The 22,556-nt window shown below is 42.2% G+C and overlaps 1 protein-coding gene across 6 annotated transcripts in view; it reads left to right on the top strand.

Annotated features, from left to right (window-relative positions):
* rims2a (regulating synaptic membrane exocytosis 2a) overlaps window positions 1-22,556 on the top strand; it is a 1,169,411-nt gene that overhangs the window by 412,113 nt on the left and 734,742 nt on the right. For all 6 annotated transcript variants that reach the window (XM_072570612.1, XM_072570611.1, XM_072570619.1 and 3 more), the window contains one exon: window positions 19,157-19,491. In XM_072570612.1, the coding sequence (XP_072426713.1) occupies window positions 19,157-19,491 (335 nt within the window). The remainder of the gene's footprint in view (window positions 1-19,156; window positions 19,492-22,556) is intronic.

Here is a 22,556-nt window from a genome sequence, read left to right as displayed (position 1 = left end):
TTAAACTAGGCCCTTCCTAGTCTTTACAACCTATTTTAAAAAACAAACCCAAGGACTAAATAACTTTGTTATTGTCACGACTGCTTCAGAACCTGAGGAGTTGCAAATAGTGCAAAACGTTGTGCCATCATCAACGAACATTCCCACTTCTGACCTTATGGTGGAGGGAAGTTCATTGATGAAGCAGCTGAAGATGGGTGGGCCTCGGACACTGCCCTGAGGAACTCCTATAGAAATGTTTGGAACAAGGATGATTGACCTCCAACAATCATGACCATCTTCCTCTGTACCAAGTAGGACTCCGACCAGCGGAGCGTTTGTCCGTGTTGTCAATTGATTACTATTTTGCTCAAGTTCCTTGATACCCCACTTGACCGAATGCAGTTTTGATGTCAAGGGTTGTGACTCTCACTTCATATCTGGAATTCCGCTGTTTTGTCCATGTTTGAACCAAGGCTATAATGAGATCAAGAGTTGAGTGGCCCTGGTGGAACTCAAACTGGGCATCCCTGAGCAGATGATTGCTGAGCAGGTGCTGTTTGATAACACTATTGATAACACGGTCCATCACTTTATGGATGACCAAGAGTAGACTGGGGCAGTAATTGGCTGGGTTGGATTTGTTCTGCTTTTTATGTATAGGACCTATCTAGGCAATCTTCCATATTGTTGGGTAGATGCCAATGTTATAACTATACTGGAACAGTTTGGCGAAGGGAGCGGCAAGTTCTGGAGCACAAGTCTTCACTACTGTTGCTGGAATGCTGTCAGGGCCTGTAGCCTTTGCAGTATCCAATATCTCCAACCGTTCCTTGATATCATGTACAGTGAATTGAATTGGCTGAAGACTGGCAGCACAGTGGCTCAGTGGTTAACACTGCTGCCTCACAGCACCAGGGTCCCAGGTTCGATTCTGGCCTCAGGCAACTGTCTGTGTGGAGTTTGCACATTCTCCTTGTGTCTGTGTGGGTTTTCTCCGGATGCCCTGGTTTCCTCCCACAGTCCAAAGATGTGCAGTTCAGGTGAATTGGCCATGTTAAATTACCCATAGTGTTAGGTGCATTAGTCAGAGGGAAATGGGTCTGGGTGGGTTACTCTTTGGAGGGTCGGTGTGGACTTGTTAGGCTGAAGGGCCTATTTCCACACTATATGGAATCTAATCATCTCATCTAATCTTATAATCCTGGGGACCACTGGACGAGGCCAGGATGGATCATCCACTCCATACTTCTGGCTGAAGATTGCTGTGGATGCAAGTAATACTGTGGGTAATGTTGTGGGTCTGGAGTCACATGTAGGCCAGGTCAGGAGAGAATGGCAGATATCTATCCCTGAAGAGTATTAGTGAACCAGACATTTTTCTGACTATCAACAATAATTTAATGGTCATCAGTGGTTTCTTAATTCCAGATATTTTTTCTGAATTCAAATTCCACCATCTGCTGTGTTAGGATTTGAATCTGAGTCCCCGGAACATTGAGTTTCTGGGATTAATAGTCAAATGCTAATACCACTAGGCCACCACTTCTCCTAAAGTTTTTAAATGATTTGTCTAGATTGATAAATAAAAGTTTTAAACTGCTTTATTCTGTATTTTTACCAACTATTGACTGCATCAAGTTTTTTTTATCTTAAAAAATGTGATTGATTGCATGCAATGTATTACTTGTATTGGAAGAAATCGCGCCTGTATATTCGATGTAAATGCATTTGAGGGTCCAGCATGCCAGTCAGAATTTGTTTTTATAGTGATCGCAATGGCAGTATTTTTTATCAAACTGCTTCTGAACACATTTGTGCACAAGAACATGCATGTCTTAGAATGCATTATACAAAACAAATTATATAATGATCTACTGATTATAATTGATCCACAACATAGTTCAACTTGAGATAATGTTTCAATTTAATATTTGTTTGAAAATAAATCTTTTTGCATAAACTTGTTATCAAAAGAACTTTCGGCTATGATTTATCCAGGTTTTGGGGCTCAACTTAGCCATTAGCTTTTAGCTGACATAATTAACTTTTCAAAAACCTCTTTATCAATTCAAGTAGCTCCCACTTTGATGTTTATTCAGGCAGGAAATACTTTCAAAGCAAACAAATATCATTGTGTTGCTCAGAACAAGAAGCATTCTTACAGTCTCTGTTTTGTGTTTTGAGACAGAGACACAGTTCACTAGGATTTAAAACCTGTCACTGTAACTGATATGGCCTGATGTGGCCTCAATCTTGCAAAATTTTGATGAGAAAAGACTTTTCCATATAGTGAGCAGTTAAGGTCTGGAATGTACTGCATGGAAATATGTTGGAGGCAGATTGAATTGAGACATTCAAGAGGACATTGGATGGTTACTTAAATTGAAACAATGTACAGGTTTAAAAGGGAAAGGTAAGAGATCGCCACTAAGTAAGAATGTCCAGAGAGTCAGTGCAGACACAGTGGTCCAAATGGTTTCCTAGAATGGAGCCCAGGACGAAATTTTGTTTGGTAGATCTTTTTTGTTAGTTTATGTGGCAATCATTTATTGAACATAGTCACACAAGGGCAAAGAGTGTTTTCAACAGAATAAAAAATTACTGAAAACACACAAAAAAAGAAAATTCGAGCTATTTACATGTAGAATACAATCTGAAAGATCTTAAACATAAAGCAAACAAGATCTCATCCCATTTCACCTCAGTCTCCATTGCAGACACTCCAATGTAGAGAATGCATTTTTTCTGTTAAACTGTCCTCACCATCCCTTCCTGTGAACAGTGAAATCTTATTGCATGAATATTCAAAAAATTGAAGACTTAGAATTCTCAGCTTTTAATAAACTCGAAAGTTCAAACCAAACTTTCATCGTTGGGAAATTTCACAAATAAAACTATTGTACAGGTAATTTGCCACAGATTGGGATGCTTCAGCTGGAGTTCATCTGCTCCATCCTCTTTTTTTTCCCAGTCTTGGTGTTTGTTTTTTTTTCTCCATTCCCAGTCTCATTGCAAATCTGGCAAGGTGTCCTCTAGACCCAGTTCGACCTGTTGCAGTCTATCTGTAGGTCATGGCAATCTCTCGGCCCAGTCTCTGGGGGGCCTATGCCGGTCTTTCAGCTTGCCATGGCAATGTCTTGGCCCGGTCTCAGCAGTGGTGTCTTATCCCGTTATGGCGGTGCCTTGGCTCAGCTCAGTATCTCTGAATGCGAGTGGAATACTCAAGCATGTTCTGGAGTAAGCAGGAAGAAATTTGGCGGGGGGGGGGGGGAGAAGAGAGAAGGATGTCAGCTTCAGGGTAATGGCATTGCGGCCCAATGCAGGAAGAGTGGGTAGTGAGGGAGGTACCCAGTATCTGCAAGTGCATCGAGAACAAACAACTGAGGTCTCCCGTAGAGTGAGTTAAGCAGAGGATTCATTAAAAACTGTAGAACTTTCCACTTCATTCCTTTATTTTTTGAATTTATATTAAGAAGGGCTTCAATATTAACTATTATCTTGTTTAGTTATTTTTCTACTTATTCTATGAAGGCAATGCTTAACTTTTATAACTTTGTTTCTTTTACTAAAGTTTTTTTTTACCCTAGACACCTTTGTATCCAAGATGACGCCATGTTGGCAACATTATGCACTTTTAAATGTACTTCTGTACTTGAGTACATTGCAATAAAATCTAAATCTAAATCCAGTTGAGTGTTCCTTGAATTGTCCTAAACTCCTTTGTAGGAGCAAAACCATGCTTGTGTGTGACCCCAGTCAGATCTCTTGATTTGCACTAAACTTTTAGTCTCCAGATTTCCTAAACTGAAATCAATCCTTGATTATTCGTTTTACTAAAATCCAGACTCTAATGAAAGTGTCTCCTTAAAAAAACATTCTCATGTCCAAAACAGTAATTATTTTTAACACTAGATGTTACATTAACAGTACAGTTAGAAGATCTTTTATCCGAAATGCTCGGGACCAGCTGTTTTTCAGAGTTCTGAACTTTTCAGTTTTCAGAATGTGACAGTTTAATGGTGAAATTTTTAAAAATCTTACTGGAGAAGCAGAGTTCTAACTAAGAACACGCTTGGCCAGACCCCTTCCATTGCATCTGAGTGACATACATCGAGTGGGTGTCGATTTGGTGGCATTCACAGAGAAACCCCAGGCTTGTAGGTGCTTGATCACACGCCCCATGTCACATCTGAGTGACACATATCGAGTGGGTGTAGGCTTGGGTTAACTGTTTGCTCGACAAACAACCTTGTTAATGAGAAAAAAACTTCACGAGAAACCTTCAGATTTTGGAGCTTCTCGGTTCTTGGATGTTCGGATAAAGGATCTTCTACCTGTTTTACCATATTGGCACTCAACAAGAAATGAGTTTCATGGAAACCATAAAAAGGCATATGGTGTGTTGACTTTCATTAGCAGGGAGATTGAGTTTATGAATCGCGAGGTAATGCTGCGGCTCTATAATGCTCTGGTTAGACCACACTTGGAATATTGTGTTCCGTTCTGGTCACCTCATTATAGGAAGGATGTGGAAGCTTTACAGAGAGGGTGCAGAAGAGATTTATGTGGATGCTGCTTGGACTGAAGGGGCATGTTTTATGAAGAAAGCTTGAGAGAGCGAAGGATGAGAGGTGACTTGATAGAGGTGTATTAAAATTGTTTTAGTACATTAGCCTGTTTTCCCAAGACCCAAGTGACCTGCTATTGGAATTTCATGAGTTGCTCATAAAATTTTGTTATGATAATCTGATGGAACTACCACCAAGTGGAACTGTTCGTTCTTGTTGACTGGTATTTGAGGTGGTCTCGATTTTTTCATGAGTACTTGTCTTTCAAATAATGTCATTCAGTCATTTGATTCTGGTTCAGTTTCTGAGTTGGATGTTTGGTATAACTCTTACAATTTCAGATCCATTTGTTGAACTCTTTTAAAGAAGTTGGGCTGAGCACATGAGCTGCATTCCCTTACTTTATCCTTTTTCCATTTACATTTTTGAAAAGTATATACAATGATTTAATTTCCATGCCATTTCCCTTTTTCATAAGCTTTTCCTCCACAATTTTATGACTCTGAAATCTAGTCACAACACAGTCGAGAAATAATCAATTACATTCTTCAAGTAGCATCTTAGCTTTGTCTTAACTGGTTGTTCCACAAGCCTCAGTGAAGTTTCTGAACTAGCTAATTCATTTTCCAAGAAAATAAAATCCTACTATAGGGATTTGTTTCACTATTCTCAACTATATTTTCCCCATTCACTCAGTCACTTTTTAATCCAAGATGATATATTAGACTGGTTTGTAACCTTCATGTATGCCTGCAATCAATATTTTTATCTTTTATTAACTCATTTGAAATAACAAATGTTATTATTAGCCAGACTTAGTGGCTGGCTTGCTGCATCGTCTCTCAGTGCCTTCATTCATTTACCTCGATTTGAGAGAAAACATTCAGAACCTCCAATTGTCTTATTTTATTTAATTGAGAAAGAAATTTCTTGATTGTTCTGGGTCGTTGTTTCTTTCTTAGTATGTTGTAAGGAACCATATTACCCTATTTCTTTTCCTGGTATCCTCTGAAAATTTTTTTCTTCCTACTACAGCAATCAGTCTGTCATTAAATCCAGAAATTAGCAATTAATATGCTCCAGTTTTAGAAGAATGTTCCTTTTTTATATCTCTTTTTGGTTCTAGCCTTTTACTTTTATTACTTTGTAATCCTTCTGCTATAGCCTAAAACTAGAACCTGTTCCACCAGCAGATGTTCTATTCGCCTTGCTTCCTTGTAAATTCCCATATAAACATCTCTTCCACTGATGCCTAAGTGTGTTTTTAGGCTTGCAGGAATATTATTTATGAACTACTCCATAACTATAAATTCCCTTGTGTTCTCAAAACTTGTCTCAAACTTCAGTGATCCAGACTGTTGATCCCACAGAATTTTGTTTTGTCTTGGAAGTTCTACAACTGTCTGACTTACAAAGAACATCGAACAGTACAGCACAGTATAGGCCTTTTGGCCCATGATGTTGTGCTGAGCTAAGGTCAACCTCACCTACACACCCCTCAAATTACTGCTGTTCATGTGCTTGTCCAGCAGTCACTTAAATGTCCCTAATTTCTCTGACTGTACTACCACTGCTGGCAGTGCATTCCATGCATCCACCACTCTGCGTAAAGAACCTACTTCTGATGTCTCCCCTATACCTTCCTCCAATCATCTTAAAATTATGACCCCTCGTGACAGCCATTTTTGCCCTGAGGAAAGGTCTTTGGCTATTGACTCTATATATGTCTCTCATTACCTTGTACATCTCTATCAAGTCACCTCTCCTCCTCCTCCTCGCCAGTGTAATAAAAAGCCTGAGCTCACCCAACCTCTCTTCATAAGGCAAGCCCTCCAATCCGGGAAGCATCCTGGTAAATCTCTTCCACATCCTCTCTAATGCATCTACATCTTTGTTATAATGAGGTGACCAGAACTGGACACAATATTCCAAGAGTGGTCTAACCAGGATTTATAGAGCTGCAGCAAAACCTCGTGGCTCTTAAACTCAATTCACCTGTTAATGAAAGCCAAAACACCAGACACCTTCTTAACACTCTGTCAACTTGGGTGGTAACTTTGAGGGATCTATGTACGTGGACCCCAAGATCCCTGTCTTCCCCAACACTGCCACAAATCCTGTCTTTAACCCTATATTCAGCATTCAAATTCAACCGTCCAAAATGAATCACTTCACCTTTATCCAGGTCGAACTCCATTGCCACTTCTCAGCCCAGCTCTGTCTCCTGTCAAAGTCTTGTAACTTGCAACAGCCCTCGACACTATCTACAACTCCACTGACCTTTGTGTCATCAGCAAGCTTACTAACCCACCCTTTCACTTCTTCATCCAAACCACTTATTAAAACTACTAGGAGCAGAGGCCCAAGCACCCATCCCTGCAGGACTCCACTGGTCACCAACGTAGAGTGGAATGCTTTCTATCCACTACCACTTGCTATCTTCTTCAGCCAGCCAATTCTGTATCCAGATAGCCAAATTTCCCTGTATCTCATACCTCCTAACATCCTGAATGAGCCTACGATGGGGAAGCTTGTCAAATGCCTTACTGAATCCATATACACCACATTCAACTGCTTGACCTTTGTCAACTTGTCTCGTCACATCCTCAAATAACTCAATTAGGTTTGCGAGGCATGCCCTGCATATCTTTAATCAAACTGTTTTACCAAGTAGTCATAAATCCTGGATGTAGGTTTGTTCGCTGAGCTGGAAAGATTGTTTTCAGATATTTCATCACCATACTCGGTAACATCAATCAGTGAGCCTCTGGAGGAAGCTCATTGGTGATGTTACCTAGTATGGCGATGAAACGTCTCAAAACGAACCTTCCTGTTCAGCGAGCAAACATACATCAAGAACCTCAACCCTGAGGTACAAATCTTCTCAAAACTCGCTAGTCATAAATCCTTTATGTCAGAATTCTTTCCAGCACCTTTTTTACCACAGACGTAAGACTAACTGGTCTGTAATTCCCAAGGATTTCCCTATTCCTTTTTTTGAACTGAAGAATGACATTCTCCTCCCTCCAATCATCCAACTATTCTCATGGAGACTGAGGATGCAAGCATCATCGCCAGAGGTGCAGCAACCTCATTCCTCTCTTTCTGTAGTAACTTTTGATATATCTGTACTGTCACTGGGGACTTATCTATCTTGATGTTAGAATTTCCAGCACATTCACTTTCACTTTCTTAATGTTGATCTGTTCAAGCCGATTAACCTGGTCCACAGTATTCTCACTATCAACAAGGTCCTTCTCTCTATTGAATATTGAAGCAAAAAAAACTCATTTTCTATATTCCAGGACATTAACGGGAATGGCCATGAAAATTATGGGTCCATTGGTTGTCAATTTCCGAACTTCTACAGATTCTGGCACACGTCTGGCAGGTTGGAGGGTGACAAATTTAACTTGGGGATAAAAAAGGAGAGAAGTAGAAAACCAATAATTAAATACTGGTCAGTCTAACATCAGTAGTGAGGAGAATACTGACTCTATTATAAAAGCTGTGATACCAGGAAACTTTAAAAAAAACCCAGAATGATTACACAAAGTCAGCATGGGGTTATGAAAGAGAATCACGTTTGATAAATCTAGTCGAGTTCTTTTAGGGTGTTACTGGTAGAAATGTTAAATGAGAATTATGTCGTTTATTTGGAATTTGAGGAAGTTTTTGAAAGTGAATTGGTGAAAGTATCCTATCATGGATTGAGAATTATTTCGCAGACAGGAAACAGAAGGTATAAATAGGTCTTTTTCAGAGTGGAAGGTAAGTGGGCTCAGTCCTTGGGTCCCAGCTGTTTGCAACATAACAATTTTGATGAGGGAATGAAATATATTAAAGATGCCAAAATCATAAAAATACATAGGAATGTGAGTGGTTAGGAAGAGTTTCAGAAGCTTCAAGGCTGTGTAGACAATTTGAATGAGTAGTCAGATGCACGATAACCTGAATAAGTTTCAAGTTGCATACCTGGGTGGAACAAAAAGAATGGCAGAATACTATTTAAATGATAAATTGGAAAATGTTAATATAAAAGGGAACCTGGGTGTCCTTGTTCACCACTCTCAGAAAGCAAGTATACTGTGCATCTAGCATTTGGAAAGGCAAATGGAATATTGCCTTTGATTGCAAGCGGATTTGGCTGCAGGAGCAAAGATGTCTATTTACAGCTGCCCAAGCTTTGATGAGACCATGCTTGGAGGATTGTGTATAATTTTGGTCTCCTTGATGAAGAAAATATGTACTTGCCACAGGTAGGATATAGCGAAGGTTCATCAGACAGATTCTTTTGTAAAACTTATTCATGGATGTGGGCATCATGAGAGAGGGAATTTGAGAATTTTGACCCAATAACAGTGAGGAAATGATGATCTATTTCCAAGTTAGGATGGTGAGTGGTTGGAGAGGAACTTGCAGGCTGTGGTGTTCCCATATATCTGCGGTCATTGTCCTTCGAGGTGGAAGTGGTTAGGGCTCTGGAAGGTGCTGTTTAATGTTTTTGGGAATTTCTGGAGTGGAAGGTTTGTCGTATGAAGAGAGATTGGGCCAACTAAATCTGTATTCACTGGAGTTTAGAAGAATGAGATGAAACCTCATTGACACACACAATATTCTGATGGGCCTGGACAAACTGGATGCAGGCATGGGATAGTGGGAAATTTGGCGAGTTGGATAGAGAACTGGCTAACCGGTCGAAGTCAGACAGTGGTGGTAGATGGTAAATATTCAGTCTGGAACCCAGTTACAAGTGGAGTTCCGCAGGGATCAGTTCTGGGTCCTCTGCTGTTTGTAATGTTTATTAATGACTTGGAAGAGGGAGTCAAAGGGTGGGTCAGTAAATTTGCAGACGATACGAAGATTGGTAGAGTTGTGGATAGTGAGGAGGGCTGTTGTCGGCTGCAAGGGGACTTAGATATGATGCAGAGCTGGGCTGAGGAGTGGCAGATGGAATTCAACCCTGTCAAGTGTGAGGTTGTCCATTTTGGAAGGACAAATAAGAATGCGGAATACAGGGTTAACGGTAGGGTTCTTAGTCAGGTGGAGGAACAGAGGGATCTTGGAGTCTAGGAAGGGCTGATGCCCGAAACGTCGATTCTCCTGTTCCTTGGATGCTGCCTGACCTGCTGTGCTTTTCCAGCAACACATTTTCAGCTCTGATCTCCAGCATCTGCAGTCCTCACTTTGTCCTGACAGCTCAAGAATTAAGGGTCACAATTTCAGGAAATGTGTAAGGCTGTTTTGAACCGTGATGAGGAGAAACTTCTTCATTAAGATGGTGGGGAGGCTGATGAACTCTCTGCCACGGAAGGCCATGGAGGCTACAGCAGTGAATATATTTCAGAAAGAAATAGATATCTATAGGCTGAAAGCATCATGAGGTGTGGAGAGAGTGGAAGTAGGTCCTAGATAGCGAATCGGCCGCAATTAAATGGAAGAGTGGAGCGGGCTAAGTGAGATGAATGGCTTCCTCCTCCCATTTTGTGTGTTTCTATCTCTTCTTTCCATCTTCACTTTCAGCTCCTCTCAGGCCAACTCTTGGTTTCACTATTTCTTTTGAATACAAGCTTTTTAAATTTCATTTCCTTTTCCGTTTCAAACATTTTTATTTTCAAGCCATTTGCCCTTTCTGTTCTTGCCTTTTCTATTGCTGTTTGTTTTTATTTCTGTAGGCAAAAGTGAGGATTGCGGATGCTGGAAACCAGAGTTTAGGTCAGAGTTGTGCTGGAAAAGCACAGCAGGTCAGACAGCATCCGAGGAGCAGGAAAATCGATGTTTCGAGCAAAAGCCCTTTTATTTCTGTCAATCTCAGTCAAGTTTTTAAAAAATTTCCAACTTAAATAATTCTAGTTGAGACAGTTTTAGGATTTCCCTCTTCTACATCTGAATGTTCGATTGTTACTTTCGGTACCTCTTCCCTATGATATCACGTCTTTATTTTTATCTTTAATTTATTTGCTAACTTACTTATCGAGCCTTAATAATTTTAAAAAATTTAAAATCTACTGTTATGTCCTCTATTCTGAGAAATATCCAAGCATAATTCAAATTCACCTTGAAAATCCAATCTGCACTCCTGTGTTATGTTCAGCATCTCCATGAAGCTGATTATTTAAAAGAAACACAGATCCCTCTTAATTTCAGTAAGTTCAAATCCTGGAAAGTGTCCAGACTTGATAACATCCCAAGTGAGAGCCTGGAATGAAATCTGGCTTGATAGTTTTTTTTTCATATCCATGTAGTTATCGTGCACTGAGACAAATTCACATAATGCTGAAGAGTTTCCTTAAAAAAAGAACAGATTCATTATGCCATGTATGCTGTCAACATATAGCACACCATTTGAAAGATTTTCAAACATGTAGGGAAACAAGGTCTCAACTGGTTTGGACAAACAGGAGACTGGAAGGACACAGCAAGCCAGGCAGCACCAGGAGGTGGGGAAGTCAACGTTTTGAGTATTAACCCTTCTTCAGGACTAGACGTGAGGGAAACTGGAGCTACAGATAAATAGAGAGGGGTGGAATGGGGAGACTACTAGATTGGTGAGCTAGTGATAAGCAGACACAGGTAGTGGTATGACATGGTTAGTTGATGGGAGGGGTGATTTTCTTTTTTCCAGAGAGGTTGTAAATGACACAAACTCCAAACAGTCTTGTGTTGAAGGGTTTTAGGGCCTTCACCTGCACCTCCACAACCATCATTTACTGTATTCGCTGCACCCGATGTGGTCTCCTCTATATTGGGGAGACAGGCCGCCTACTTGCGGAACGTTTCAGAGAACACCACTGGGACACCCGCACCAACCAACCCAACCGCTCCGTGGCTGAACACTTGAACTCCCCCTCCCACTCCGCCAAGGACATTCAGGTCCTTGGCCTCCTCCATCGCCAGACCCTGGCCACGCGACGCCCGGAGGAAGAGCGCCTCATCTTCCGCCTAGGAACCCTCCAACCACACAGGATAAAGGTAGATTTCTCCAGCTTCCTCAATTCCCCTCCCCCCACCTTATTTCAGTTCCAACCCCTGGATTCAGCACCGCCCTCTTGACCTGCAATCTTCTTCCCGACCTCTCCGTCCCCACCCCCTCTCCAGCCTATCACCCTCACCCTCACCTCCTTCCACCTATTGTATTCCCAGCACCCCTCCCCCAAATTCCACCCCCTCTCTCCCCCCCCCTTCCCCCCCCCACTTACCTTTTATCTCAGCCCGCTTGATACACCAGCCTCATTCCTGAAGAAAGGCTTATGCCCGAAATGTCGATTCTCCTGCTCCTTGGATGCTGCCTTGCCTGCTGCGCTTTTCCAGCACCACACCTTTCAACTCTGGTCTCCAGCATCTGCAGAACTCACTTTCTCCTTCAGTATGTTCACAGGTACTGTTGCTTAACTCTTCCACCGTTATATCGATCACTGCATCGGTGCTGCATCCTGCAGCCAGGCTGAACTGGAGCAGTTCATCAACTTCATTAGCAATTTTCATCCTGCCCTCAAATTCACTTTGTCTATCTTTGTCACCTTCCACCTTGCTTAACCTCTCTATTTCCATCTCCGGCAACAGTTTACAGACTGGCATTTACTATAAACACACAGAGTCACATAGCTACCAGGATTACACCTCTTCCCACCCTGTATCCTGCAAAATCTCCACCCATTTTTCCCAATTCCTCCATCTCCGTTGCATCTGCTCTGGAAATGAGATGTTCTACACTCAAGCATTCCAGATGTCCTCCTATTTCAACCAACTTTACTTTCTCCTCTCTGTCATCCAGATAACCCTCCACCACACTTCCTCCACTCCCAGTTTCACTGCTCTAAAACCCCCACCCTCGAAACATAATAAAAATAGGGTCCCCATTGTCCTCACTTTGCACCTCACCAGCCTCTACATCTAATGTCCCATTCTCCAACACTCCTGTCAACTCCAGATAGACCCTATAACCCAGAACACAGAACGTAGAGCATAGGATAGTGCAGCACAGTGCAGGCCCTTCAGCCCTCGATGTTGTGCCAACCTTTTATCTTACCCTAAGATCAAACTAACCTACATACCCGTAGCCCTAATTTTCTCCTATCATCCTTGTGCCTATTGAAGAGTTGCTTCAATGTTCCTAATGTATCTGACACTATTACCACCACTAGCAATGCATTCCATACACTCACCACTCTGTGTAAGGAACAGACCTGTCTCCTAAACCTTCCTCCAATCACCTTAAAATTATGGCCCCTTGTCATAGACATTTCTGCCCTGAGAAAAAGTCTCTGACTATTCACTCTTTCTATGCCACTGATCATCTTGTACACCTCTGTCAAGTCACCTCTCACCCTACTTCGCTCCAATGAGAAAAGCCTTCGCTCTGTCTACCTTTCTTCATAAGACATGCCCTCCAGTTCGGACAGCATCCTGGTAAACTCCTCTGAACCGAATCTAAAGCTTCTACATCCTCCCTATAATGAGGCGACCAGAACTGAACACAATATTCCAATTGTGGTCTAACCTGGGCACCATAGAGCTGCAACATAACCCATAGATCTTAAACTCAATCCCCCTGCTAACGAAAGCCAACACACCATATGCCTTCTTAACAACTCTATCAACCTAGGTGGCAACTTTGAGGGATCTATGGACATGGTTCCCAAGATTCCTTTGGTCCTCCACACTGCCAAGAATCCTGCCTTTAACCCTGTATTCTGCATTCAAATTTGACCTTGCAATGTGAATCACTTTATACTTTTCCAGGTTGAACTCCATCTGTTACTTATCAGCCCAGTTCTGCATCCTGTCAATGTCTCTTGCAATCTACAATAGCTTTCCACGTGATCCACCACTCCTCCAACCTTTGTGTCATCGGCAATATTATTAACTCACCCTTCAACTGCCTCATCCAAGTCATTTATAAAAATCACAAAGACAGAGATCCCAGGACAGATCCCTGTGCAACACCACTGGTCACTGAGATCCAGGTGGAATACTTTCCATCTTCTACCACTCTCTGTCCATTCTGCATCCAGACAGCCAAATCTCCCTGTGTCCCATGCCTTCTTACTTTCTGAATGAACCTACCATGGGGAACCTGATCAAACGCCTTGCTAAAATCCATGTACACCACATCCACTGCTCTACCTTCATCAATGTGTTCTGTCACACTCAAAAAATTCAATAAGACTTGTGAGGCATGACCTGCCCCTCACAAAGCCATGCTGACTATCTCTAATCAAGCTATGGTTTTCCAAATAGTCATAAATCCTGTCTCTCAGAATCCTCTCCAATAAATCGCCCACCACAGATGTAAGACTGACTGGTCTGTAATTCCTAGGATTCTTAAACAAGAATTCTTTCTCGAACAAGGGAATAACATTTGCCACCCTCTCATCATCTGGTTTTACTCCAGCGGACAACGAAGATACAAAGATCATTGCCAAAGGTGCAGCAATCTCTTCTCTCGGTTCCAGTAGCAACCTTGGGTATATCCTGTCTGGCTCAGTGGACTTATTTATCATTACGGTTTTCAAAATTTCCAGTACATCCTCCTCCTCAGTATAAACCTGTTCAAGTGTATCAGCTTGTTTTACATTGATCTCACAAATGACAAGGTCTCTCTCAGTGGTGAATACTGAAGCCAAGTACTCATTGAGGACCTCCCCTACCTCCTCAGACTCCAGGCACAAGTTTTCTCCACTATCCCTGATAGGCCACATCCTCATTCTGGCCATCCTCTTGTTCCTCAAACAAGTGTAGGACACCTTCGGGTTTTCCTTAATCCCACCCGCTAAAGCTCCCTTCCAGCTCTCCTATGTCTCCTCTTATCCTCCCCACTGCCCTCTGCCTTCTGCAGAAATGTTCCATTTGCCAGTCCGTGGTTCACACCACACAATCCACCAATCCCTCCAACCCCGCCCCATAATTTCCCCTAAACTGAAAAAGATGCTGTACACCAGCTTCCTCACCTCCATCCAGGGCCCCAAACAGTCCTGCAGAGGTTCACCTGCATCTCTTCCAACCTAGTATACTGCATCCGGTGCTCCTAATGTGGTCTTCTCTACATCAGTGAGACCAAATGTACACCAGGTGACCGCTTTTTCGAGCATTTTTGTCTGGTCCAAAATATCCAGCCTGATCTCCCGGTCACTGCTGATTTCAATTCCCCCTCCAACTCGTCCATCCTCTGGCTCCTCCATTGCCGCAGTGAATCAGACTGCATATTGGAAGAACAACACCTTATCTTCTGACTTGACAGCCTACAGCCTGAATGAAATCAGGAGGGCAAGAAGGGGACATGAGATAGCATTGGCAAAGAGCTGAGACATAGAGTTAAGGAGAATCCAAAGGGTTTTTATAAATACACTAGGGACAAAAGGGTAACTAGGGGAGAATAGGGCCCCTCAAAGATCAACAAGGTGGTGTTAGTGTGGAACCGCAGGAGATGGGGAGATACAAAACGAGTATTTTGCATAATATTTACTGTGGTAAAGCACATGGAAGGTATAGAATGTAGAGAAATAGATGGCGATATCTTGAAAAATGTCCATATTACAGAGGAGGAAGTGCTGGATGTCTTGAAACGCCTAAAAGTGGATGAATCCACAGGATCTGATCAGGTGTATCCTAGAACTCTATGGGAAGCTCTGGAAGTGATTGATGGGCCCTTGCTGTGATATTTGTATCATCGATAGTCACAGGTGAGGTGCTGGAAGACTGGAGGTTGGCTAACGTGGTGCCACTGTTTAAGAAAGGTGGTAAGGACAAGCCAGGGAACTATAGACCAGTGAGGCTGACGTAGGTGGTGAGCAAGTTGTTGGAGGGAATCCTGAGGGACAGGATGTGCATGTATTTGGAAAGGCAAGGACTGGTTACGGATTGTCAACATAGCTTTGTGCGTGGGAAATCATGTCTCTCAAACTTTATAGAGTTTTTTGAAGAAGTAACAAGGAGAATTGATGAGGGCAGAGCGGTAGACATGATCTATGTGGACATCAGTAAGGCTTTCGACAAGGTTCCCCCGGTAGACTGGTTAGCAAGGTTAGATCTCATTGGATACAGGGAGAACTAGCCATTTGGATACAGAACTGGCTCAAATGTAGAAGACAGAGGGTGGTAGTGGAGGTTGTTTTTCAGACTGGAGACCTGTGACCAGTGGAGTGTCACAAGGATTGGTACTTCTCATCCTTTATGTAATTGATTTGAATGTGAGCATTTGAGGTTTGGTTAGTAAGTTTGCAGATGACACCAAAATTGGAGGTGTAGTTGACAGCAAAGAAGGTTACTTCAGATTGCAATGAGATTTTGATCAGACGGGCTGAGAAGTGGCAGATGGAGTTTAATTTAGATAAATGTGAGATGCTACACTTTGGGAAAGCAAATCTTAGCAGGACTTATATACAAAGAGACCTTGGAGTGCAGGTTCGTAACTCCTTGAAAGTGGAGTTGCAGGTAGATAGGATAGTGAAGAAGGTGTTTGGTATGCTTTCCTTTATTGGTCAGAGTATTGAGTACAGGAATTGGGAAATCATGTTGCGGCTGTACAAGACATTGGTTCGGCCACTTTTGGAATATTGCGTGCAAATCTGGTCTCCTTCCTATCGGAAAGATGTTGTGGAACTTGAAAGGGTTCAGAAAAGATTTACAAGGATATTGCCAGGGTGGAGAATTTGAGCTATAAGGAGAGGTTGAATGGGTTGAGGCTGTTTTTCCTGGAATGCTGGAGGCTGAGGGGTGACCTTTATAGAGGTTTATAAAATCATGAGGGGCGTGGATAGGATAAATAGACAAAGTCTCTTCCTTGAGATGGAGGAGTCCAGAGCTAGAGGGCACAGGTTTTGGGTGAGAGGGGAAAGATATAAAAGAGACCTGAAGGGCAACTTTTTCATTCAGAGGGTGGTACGTGTATGGAATGAGCTGCCAGAGGAAGTGGTGGAGGCTAGTACGATTGCAACATTTAAAAGGTATCTGGATAGGTATATGAATAGGAAGGGTTTGGACGGATATGGGCCAGGTGCTGGCAGGTGGGACTAGATTGGGTTGGGTGTCGGCATGGACAAGTTGGACCGCAGGGTCTGTTTCCGTGCTGTACATCTCTATAACTCTATGATTTAACATTGAGTTCTCTAATTTCAAATAATCTTCATACCCATCCCCCAGTTCACTTTCCAGATCTACCTCCTCCCTTCTATTCCTCCTGTCAACCAACCAGGTCATAGCCACTGCCTGTGTCTACTCACCACCTTTCCACTACTCTCCCCACCCATGCCCCCAACTTTTTATCTGTAGCTCCTCCATCCTCACATCTAGTCCTGAAGAAGGGTTAATGCTCAAAACATTGACTTCCCCACCTCCTGATGCCACCTAGCTTGCTGTATTCATTCAGCCTCTTGTTTGTCTACTTTTGATTTCAGCATCTCAGGTTTTTTTTATCTATCAAGCTGGTTCACAGACACTGTCCATCACAGACACTCAAAGCCAGAACTATTGCCCCTCTGTACCAAAAATTCAACTTCTACTTAATGGATTTTCTTTCACCATTACCGTGCCTGTGAACTTGCATGAATGTTCACAATTCTGAGAGCTTAAACTTTCTCAGCTTTCTCTGTGATACCCTACTTGTTTATAACCAAACATTCCTTTTATTTCTTGCAAGTTTCAAAACGCTGTACTGATACTACTGCAAGTTTCCTGCATTGCTTTCGAGGTGTAAAACTATATTTGCTTCTGACCTCAGTCATGTCTCCTCCAAACTGTCATAATGTTTTGGGTTTTCTAAGCTAAAGTCAATCCATGATTATCCTGCTCAAAAATCAAGGAAATAGCTTTAGTGTTTACCCCATCTGTTACAAGCCACCACAATTAAAAACAATTTACTTTTACACTCTGAGGTGACCCTGCTCTGTGACACATGCTGGACTGGGTCAGTGTTCAGAAGGATTATCTGTTGTATGCTAATGTGTATTCATGGAATATTGCAAATAGACATTAGTTGCATATTGATCTGAGGTCTGACATCTCATAAACTTGCTGTTGACTTGGGTCTCTGGTCTCCAACTGCTGTTTTGAAAGTGAAACTTGGATTGTTACATAATTAAGTCACTCCTCACCCTACTTCTATTCTTAGCAGGCTTCATAAAATCTGTCTCCGGTGCCTTCATAGAATCATAGAAAGAGGCCATTCATCCCATTGAGTCTGCACAGAACCTCCAAAGAACATCTTACCCCATCCTTATAACCTATATTTATCATTACTAATCCACCAAACCTGCACATCTTTGGAATAGGAAACCAGAGCATCCAGGAGAATCCAATGCAGACTTTGGAAGAACATGCAGTCTCCACACAGTCACCAAAGGCTGGAATTGAACTTCGAACTCTGACACTGTGAAGCAGCAGTGTTGCCGTTGTTCTTGGAATTTGAATTAATATGAAATCATGCCAGGCACTGAGTGATGTGGGCAGGAGACACAAATTTAGGAGAATTCCATGTGATAGGCAGTGAGGAGCTTCCTGCTGTTGAGGGTCAAAAAGCCCCATTTCCAACCAAGTGTTGAATGGTGGGATGAGATTCTTGCTAGTGAGTGGTGAAAGGCTAGCTCTCACGACATGTGCACTGTACAAGATGACACTGTGCTAGACACCCCGGGGTTCCCAGTATTACTCAGTATTTCTGTCTGTAGTAAGTAGGTGAAAAATGGTGTAAAGCTAGACACTAGCGTGCTTGGTGCATAGGTAATAAGGTAATTTTGAGGAGAGTGCAAAAAAAAATGTTTGCTGCTCACGGAGAAAGTCCTTCCAAGAAATTCACCAAAATTGCCACTGAAGAATTTCCTGGTAAAATTTAGCTCATTATTTCAAACTGGAAACTTCTTTTACCTTGTCTCTAAGATCAGTCATCAACAACAAATATAGAAATTGCTGGAAAAGTTCAGGTAGGGAAGCATCTGTGAAGAGAAATCAGTTAGCATTTTAGATTGTGTGCTCCTTCCTCAGAAGTTTCTGATTAACAGCATCTGCAATTCGTTCAGACCAATCATTAGTTTTCTTACTTTGTACACATGCGTCTCAGTTTTTTTGTCTTTTCAGTCTGTTGCGAGTACCTTTGGCTTCTTGCCATATAAATGCTGTAAAATATTCATAGCAGAAACCCAAGAGTATGACCCAATAGTAATAAACGATATACCATCTGTTACTGATGATTTTGACAGCTAGAAATTAGGGTAACCAAGTAATGACTTGGTTATCTGGGCAGTATAACATTAAATCTACACAGAGTAATTGGGTACAAATCCCATTCTGAATTGATATCTCAACGTGTCAATTTTAAAATGGTGAGTTCCCTTTGTAGGTCAATCAATATGCATGATGCTGTAGTTTTCTTGACCCATCCTTTGAAGAAGGGTCTATGCACTTGACAGGAGAGTTGAGGAAAGGAAAAACCTTGTCCCACTCATATTCCAGATTTTATTTTTTTCTTCACACCAGATTTAACCTTGAGTTTTTTAAACAAAAATGTGTTTAAGTATTTGAACTCTTTGTCTTTAATCAAAAGATTTAAAATCTCATTCTAAAAAAATGATATTAATTACTGCACTAAGACTAACCTATTTTTCTCGTCTCAGGTGATGTGGGTTTGTAACTTGTGCCGAAAGCAGCAGGAAATCCTCACTAAATCAGGGGCCTGGTTCTATAGCAGTGGCCCAAACACGCCACAGGAGGCTGACCCAGCTGAAACCACAGCAGGAGTGTCCCACAGAAATGAAGAAGCACCAGAGGAAAAGAAAGCAAAACTCCAGGAGCATTCCCAGTTCCAAGGTCCATTATCCTCAGGGGACGTTTCCACACCAGCGTCAGACAAAAACAGACCTCAAGGGCTCATGCGACAAGATTCAATCAAAAATGGTTCAGGGGTGAAGCAGCATTCAATTCAGGCCACCAGTGAGATAACCACAGACAGGTATGATGTTTACAGTAAAAACAACAGTAAATTGCATCCAAAAGAAGTCCTGGTTGCATTTTTTTTTACTGTTTCCCTCCTGTTTCTCCACCAGTTATTAAAGTGGTTCTTAAAATGGCAGGTTTGAGCTTATTTTCTGTCTGCTGATTATGAAGTGTCTTGAAGGGTGAATTTCCAAAGCAAATGATGTAGTGTGCTTATTTTTAACATTTTATCCTTCCTCGTTACAATAGGAATTTAATTTTCTCATTGAGGTGTTTGGCTATTTTTGTGTAAAACATACTACAAGTCCTCAGCAAAGGCCTCACCTTCGTCCCACTACACCCCAGATAAATGAATTTGGGACCTTGAATATTTTTTCCATTGCCTCAACCTCCGAGCCCACTTTTTCCATCAAGACTCCTGCCCACCCTCCGAGGATCCCTTCTCCTTCCTCGGACACACTCCATTCACCTTGTGCTGGTCTGTTACCTGTCCTTGATCTCTTCATTTCTAACTGCTGTCACAACACAGACAGTCTCAACCTGTCTACCCCTCTCGCCCATTCCAATACCTCACCCTCGCAATGCTCAGTGCTCCACTCACTCCGCCCAAACCCCAACCTCGCCATCAAACCAGTAGGCAAGAGGGGGTGCAGTGGTAGTTTAGCGCACCGACCTCTACACCACTGAAGCCAGGTGCCAACTCACAGACACCACCTACTGCCCCCTCAACCAGAACCCCACCTCCCATCACCAAACCATCTCCCAGACCATCCGCAACCTCATCACCTTTGGGGGTTTCCCACCAACAGCCTCCAACCTTGTATTCTGAGAACCCTGCACAGCCTGATTCTAACTCCTATCCAAGATTCACAAACCTGACTACCCTGATCGACCCATTGTCTCAGCCTGCTCCTGCCCCACCGACCTCATCTCTGGCATTGTCCTTGACATTGTCCTGTCCCCTTTAGTCCAGGAACTCCACATCTACGTTCGGGACACCACCCATGCCTTTCAACTCCTCCAAGACTTGCGTTTCCCCAACCAACAATGCCTTATCTTCACCATGGACATCCAGTCCCTCTATTCATCTATCTGACACCTTGAAGGCCTCCAAGTCCTCCACTTCTTCCTCTTGTGCTGACCCAACCAGTACCCTTCCCCTGACACACTCAGTTGCCTGGCTGAACTGGTCCTCACCCTCAACAACAACTCCTTTTAATCCTCCCACTTCCTCCAAACCAAAGGGGTATCCATGGGCACCCATATGGGCCCCAGCTATGTTTGCCTCTTCGGATATGTGGAACAGTCCATCTTTCACAGCTACACCGGCACCATTCCCCACCTTTTATTTCACTACATTGATGACTGTATCGGCGCTACCTCGTGCTCCCGTGAGGAGTTGAACAGTTGGTCGACTTCACAAACACCTTCCAACTTAACCTCAAATTCACCTGGACCATCTTGGATACCTCCTTCCCCTTCCTGGATCTCTCCGCCCCTCATTCCTGATGAAGGGCTTATGCCCGAAATGTCGATTCTCCTGCTCCTTGGATTCTGCTTGATCTGTGCTTTTCCAGCACCGCAGTCCTGACTGCAAGTTATCATGTCACTTTTTTGTAGAACTTTATCAGAGACATATTGCAATTCACAAATATGCCTCTTAGAGTGGACTAAAGTTTCTTTCTAAGAAGACCCTGATGATGTGGTTTAGTTTTTTTAGAATTGTGAAGACTGCAGGGTTTACTCAAAATTGCGGTGGAAGCCCAAATCTGGAATTCTTGCACCATTTCCATCAGATCCGATTTTAGCCAATAAAAGTTTGGGTGAACTGTTACACTATCATGGGTGAAAAACCACAGCTCAGTCAGGCATTAAAACTAGGTGTTAACATTTCAAGTCTAATATGACTCTACATTGGAACTGTTTATTCCAAAGATGTCATATTGCCCTTGAAATGTCAACTCTATGTCTCTCTCACAAATGCTACGAGATCTTTTGTGTTTCTCTGGCACTTTTGTATTTTCATTTCAGATCTCTGGGATCTCTAGGATTTTGCTTTCTTTTAAACTCCGTGCCAAGTTCAAACTGACCCCATTTTCATTGGAATAAAATCCTTATGTTATCGTGTACGTGTTATGAAATTTTTATGATTTGGAATTGCCAGTGTTGGAGTAGGGTGTACACAGTTAAAAATCACACAACACGGGTTATAGTCCAACAGGTTTATTTGGAAGCTTTCAGAGTGCTGCTCCTTCACATTTGCTACTTGTCTATTTACAACTGTCAAGTTATTTGAATCCCCAGCCCTTTAAATTTTGAAACAAAGCTGCTGCCTGTTATGGTCTATGAATTATTTAAAAACAAAAGCTGTCCTTACAGTTTTATGCTTTTTTTGTTGTTGATTTAAGCCTAAGAGCTTTTTTTTTTGAACATTATTGCTGATTGCTTCCACAACTAGGAGGGACCTGTAAGTTCTGCAGTTGATTAACAGCTTCAAGGTGTTATGAGAGGACTACCAGTCTTGGCTTTGTGGTGCTTAATTCTTTTTAAAATGAAGAATTAAATATTTAAGGAACTGAAAATGTATTAAATGCCTTTTGTGAATCGTGTTACATAATTAATAGATAATTAGGAATTTATTTTACTATATCTCAGTATGGATCATTACATCTGCCCATGGTGAATACTACATGAGTTGGCAAGAAGTGCCAAGATGGGAAGGTGTGAGTTTCCACTTACTTGGTATGGGACGTGGGGTTTGCGTATAAGATGAACAGATTTGAGACTGGGGGTTAAAGGGCTTAATAGTTTAAAACAAAACCAGGACAAACCCTTCTAGCCTGTCTTAGCACTTGGCAGTCCCTGTGGCCACCTCTGATCTGCATCCACAAGGGTCTACCATTGAAGCTGCTAATCCACCTTTTCCAAAAGTGGGAGTACTGAGTCAAGAATTTTCTGACTCTATGACCTGTCTTGGGAACAAACATTCAGAGCTGCATGTTAAAAGTCACTGCTGCTTTTGGGTAGGATATTAATGGATTGCTATTAATAATTATTTACATAAAGCTAAGAAAAGCCAGC

This window comes from Chiloscyllium punctatum, chromosome 5, assembly GCF_047496795.1.
Source record: "Chiloscyllium punctatum isolate Juve2018m chromosome 5, sChiPun1.3, whole genome shotgun sequence".
NCBI lineage: Eukaryota > Metazoa > Chordata > Chondrichthyes > Orectolobiformes > Hemiscylliidae > Chiloscyllium > Chiloscyllium punctatum.
The sequence above is the reverse complement of the archived record's forward strand: the minus strand, read 5'-3'. Positions and strand labels throughout refer to the sequence as shown.